Source organism: Trichosurus vulpecula, assembly GCF_011100635.1.
Source record: "Trichosurus vulpecula isolate mTriVul1 chromosome X unlocalized genomic scaffold, mTriVul1.pri SUPER_X_unloc_3, whole genome shotgun sequence".
In the NCBI taxonomy this organism is placed as follows: Eukaryota; Metazoa; Chordata; class Mammalia; order Diprotodontia; family Phalangeridae; genus Trichosurus; species Trichosurus vulpecula.
In genome coordinates, this window is record NW_023494379.1 from 2,904,321 (window position 1) to 2,909,383 (window position 5,063).

General features: G+C 49.0%; 1 protein-coding gene across 1 annotated transcript; it reads right to left on the reverse strand.

The window, feature by feature from the left end:
- Positions 1–2,379: 2,379 nt before the first annotated feature.
- On the reverse strand, positions 2,380–2,937 carry LOC118833185 (diphosphoinositol polyphosphate phosphohydrolase 3-beta-like). The gene has a single exon (XM_036740573.1). It carries the CDS (start codon positions 2,935–2,937, stop codon positions 2,380–2,382), a length of 558 nt encoding a protein of 185 aa, XP_036596468.1.
- Between the last annotated feature and the right edge of the window lie 2,126 nt (positions 2,938–5,063).

Consider the following 5,063-nt stretch of genomic DNA (forward strand, 5'->3'; position numbering starts at 1 on the left):
GTTAACATCAATACTGTGTATGTTTATATGTTTACAGATTTATCAAATATATGAGGGGCACTCTGGCATAATGGTTAGAGAGTTGGGCTCTAGGGTAAGGAAGGCCTGAGTCCAAGTTCCACCCTGGTGACCCTGGGCATACCCCTTAACAGTGACTCCTGCCCCCCAAGTATGCTGCAGAGTTCCGTATATCAATGCAATCACCGATCATACCTGTCCCCTCCCAAGTTAAATTCCTACCCTTTGGATAGGACAAACTAAGATCATGGTTATTACCTCTAAGAATGCTGCCTGTGAAGTTGTCATGTATAATTCAAAGAAACTTCTTAAAAGATTCCATGAAGCTGAGAAATCTTGGGCTCATGAGAATTCTCAGAGTAGAAAAGGCAATTTAGGGGATTTAAAAGATTTAATTAAGAAAAAAGTCTAGGATGTTTAATTTACTGTATGATGAAGCTTGTGGATAACCATATCGCTTACGTAACTGACATAATTTGGAATATGAAGTTCCCTCTCAATAGTTTGGAGGGGAGTTAAAAGATGCTTTTTCCCCTACTTTGTTCATTCATTTATGTTTTGGGACATTTCCCCAACCCTGTTTTCATGTGGCCTATAACTTATACTCCTTATAAATTCAAGATCCCATTTCCAGCTGTAGCAATAACACTTCCAAAGTGGAACAGCACAACTTTTAATTTCTATCAGCATTTTACACAATGGTATTTTAAAAGTCGGGTAATGATTTGTGTATTGAATAACAAAATGATTTGAATTACATTTAATTTCCATTTTACACTCTTATCAGGACATTTGCAAACTGGTTGAATGTTGTATACAGAATGATCTTCAACTTCTTTTTCTTCTTCAAAATGTGAAAGGTCCAACTTTAATTCTGATCTGGAAAAGGAGAAAGAAAGTTCCAGAAGAGGTACTTGTATTGTAGAAGGGAGTCTTTAGATATCTTAAATGGTTTCCAAGGAAAGTCAATCTATATGAAGAACTTAATGCAATATGCCAATTTATAGTCTCAGAGTTCTGGGGTATGATCAAGTGTCCCATCAGAAATTTTCACTGGGTGACACCTACAATGCATCAGCAATCCTTAGTGCTATATTCTGGAGCTGATAAACAATTTGAGAGGTGCATAACATTTCAATGGTTCCAGGACAGGGTAGGCTATCCCCTCCTCCTCCCCCTCCCCACATACATGTATAGCTGTGCAATCACGTATTACACCTGGACATACAAAATTCAATCTCTGTTGGCTACTTGTAGGCAGGATAGAAAATGAAGGGAAAACAAAAAAGGTTTCAGGATGACCTGCCAAATCCCAATATCATTTTTATAACAAGAACTTCAAGTCATCTACACCACAACATTTTGTCAAAGCAATTCGAGCTATAGGGTATCTGGGTGTGACATAAACAGTGGCCAAACGCTTTTTCTGAGGGGAAAAACCACCAAGAATTTATAAACGGGCTGAACTGCAAATCTTATGAAAAGGGGAAAAAGAAATGCCACACCTGTGCATTTACCATTACCAATACTTTTGCATGCTAGTGAAATGATGTTGGTTTTCTCTGATTATTTCAGGAAGTTGTAACGAGGGACACGACTTGTTTTAAACACTGTCAAGCTGCACTGCCTTTTGTATTTTTTTCATTTTTGAATTATATAGATTTAGAAATGGAAATCTGCATTATAGAAAGCTTGTTTCCAGTGGGCCATATTAGAATTAAGTATTTAGGAAAGTATCTAATATTCAAGTCATCCCTCCCATTGACTTCCTTCAAAAAACACACAATACCCACCAGAAAACCACATTTAAATCAGGCTGGTATGGGAAACTGACCAAGAAAGACCATTAGAATGTGGAATAGAGGAAGAAGGTGAAGACGAATTTGAAGGAAAAGGAGTGAATGAGGATGCGGGGAGGAGGAGGGGAAGGAGGAGGAGGAGGAGCAGGGGGAGGAGGAGGAGGGGGAAAGGGGAAGGGGAGAGGAAGGAGGGGGAGGAAGAGAAGGGAGGGGGGGGGGAGTTGAGGGGCGAGGGGTGGGAGGGGCAGGGTAGGCACGCAGTTAAGGCATCTTTTGAAAAATCCCTTACGGCTTTGGTTTTACTGAATGAAGTATTTTACACTGGTACAGACCAAGGGCAATATTTCAAAGCATCCGCAAAGCGGGCAAAGGGAACAACACAACGCAGAAGGGTTGCCATCGAGTTTCCAGACGCTAGCAGGTGAACGCAGACCAGACCCCCCCACTCCCCCACCCCCCCCACCCCGCCGCCGCTACCGGGCCGCAGCTTCCACCCCCCCACCCCCACCCCCCTTCCCCGTGCTCTCCCCCCACTTCTTTTCAGGATGACCTGGGCCACTTTTTATCTGCCGGAGCCTGAGGCGGGCTCGGCCGCACTTTGCCCTGCGTTATCGCCGTCGGGGCCATCGGAACCGGCGGCCGCTGGTGGGCCCCCTCCGGCGGGGCTGCTGCCACTCGGGGAGCTGGCTGACTTCCACTTCTCCAGGTACTCGGCCTGCACAGGTTTGTGGCCCTGCAGCACCTTGATGGCATCCTCTACCTTGAACCACTGGCGCTTGCGACCGATGTTCACCGAATCTTCCCAGTCCTCCAGGATTTCGGTGACGGCAAGCACGTAGACGTGGGTGCGGTGCTTGCGCTCCAGGTTCTCGAACAGGCCCAGCAGGCGGCCCAGCTTGCCTCGGACCCCGGCCTCCTCGTAGACCTCGCGCACTGCTGCGGCGCCCGGCTCCTCCTCAGGCTCCATGCCCCCACCGGGCACGATCCACTGGTCAGGGTGTCCGCTGCTGCTAACCAGCAGCACCTCGTCCTCCTGCTCGCCGCGGAAACACAGGCACGCCGCCCGCTGCTTGAAGCCTTCCAGGTCGTAGGTTCGGGTCTGGTCGGGCTTCAGTTTCATCTTGGCTGCTGCCGTTCCCTGCCTAGCGCCGAAGAGGCTGGAACTGGGGCGGAGGCTGGAGCCGTTGATGGTGAGGCCGCTGCGGATGCTGGGGCTGCCTGCCGGTGTCTCTCTCTGGTCGCCTCGGCGTCGGATGCTGATGCTGCAGCCACTGGGGCAAGGGACGCCGCTGCCTGGAGTGGGATGCAGCTGGCCCGGGCTCTGGGACCGGCTGCCTCCGCCTCCACCTCCTTCGGAACCTCCTAGGATGCTGCTACGCCTGGATAGTCCCTGCCTCGGCCGCCTCTGCTGCTGCTGCTGCCGCTGCCGCCGCCGCCGCCGCCGCCGCCGCCGCCGCCGCCGCCTCCGCCTCCTCCTGGGCGATCTCTCTTGCCGCGGTCTCTGCTGCCGCGGTCTCTGCCGCCGCCGCTATCTCTGCCACCGCTGCTGCTGTCACTGCTGCTACTGCTACCGCCACTCAGGAGCTTGGAGAAAAAGGGAGAGGTGCCGACGCACGAGCGACCTACCACCAACCAGAGCCCAGGGCGAGGAGGACGGGTATAAAAAGGGGAAGGAGGGGTGGAGGAGGATGGGCAGGGAAGGGGGAGGATGCTCCGAGAGCCAAACGCAGAGCGGGAGGAAGGGAGGAGGACAGGAAGAGGCGAGGGGCTGGGTACAGCGCGCCCCCGCTGTCCTTGCCAAATGGGGGCGGCCGGAACTGACCGCGATACTCCCGAGGAGGCGGCGGTGGGGAGGCGGGCTCATCGAGGCACGGGGCAGCGGAGATAGCAGCGCGTGCCTGCCTTCCCCCTTCCCAATCTCCTTCACCGCCTTTCCCTCCCCGCCCCCTCCCGCCACACACCGCAGTGGCACGCTACTGATTCCTTGGGGACTGACAATGTGGTCACTCACTAGAACCCCCAAATCCAAATCTCTTTCAGTCTACCTGCTGCCTGCTAAGGGCTAGCCAATCCAGCACTTAGGCAGTTGATGTATTGCTAGGCTGAGTGGAGGCTTTCACTTGTATCTCCACATCTCCGTTTTCCCACATTCCATCAAACACAGCCACCCGTACCCCAGACACACACAGCAAGACAGACACCCCCGTTGAGCAGCCATGTATGCATTATCACTCACTCTTACTTTATGTACAAAGGGCATAAGCATACCTCCTCTACTCTCCAAAACGGGAAGTGGAACAGGATCAGGAATGGAATCCTGGGGCACTTCATTAGAGAGCTTCCAAGTCAACGTGAGCTGATCCCTCTAACTGTAACTAACTTCCACCTATGGAACCCCAATTCCAAGCAGGTCTTTCTCTGTATCCAATCAGTTCTGAATTGACCTGCCCACATTTTTCTCGTGATTCTGAAAGAATATCAAAACAAACACCTTGGGAGGTGCAGAACTCACATTTATCAAATGAGATACAGAGAGAACACCTTCACCTTCATTTTACCCTTGCCCATTACTGGGCAGATACAGTGCAACATATTAACCACAGCTCTTTGATTGTATGGACAACTGATTCTTTAAGAGTGTCTTTAAGAGTAATTTGATGTTCTTCCTGAAGCATTGTTGTTAATAAGGTTAGCTCCATATTTGAATATGTGGTATGCACCACATGAACTACTTAACCTATGGAACCTCTGCAAGTAGGTTGAACCTCAGAGGGATTTAAAAGGACTGAGTTTTCTTTTTTCCACCTTGCTCAGCCTGGTCAAAGCTTTCACTCCATTAAGGCACATAGCAACCATGAGTGTTGGCTTAAGTCCTACTTTCTGCAAGAATTCTTTGCTAGACTTTCTTAATCTTAGATCCTTCCCTCTTAGAGAAGGGGCTTTTTGTCTTTTCCTTGTTTTCTCAGCCCCTTAGCACAGTGCCTGATACATAATGTTGGATTGGTACATTCTAGTGGCATGGTGGTACGTGAGGGTACATACTAGTGGATTGCTGGGTGTCTTAGGTACTGGTGTTTCAAAAATAGTGAAAGTTGATCACATTTTTAGGTTTCCTTTCTGCAGTTATTTCACTTTGTTCATTTTTACAAATTTGATTTTCCTCTTTTATTTTAGATTTTTTAATTTATTATTTATTTTATATTTATAAATACTATTTATTATTTACATGAGCTAAAGGTTTTTCAG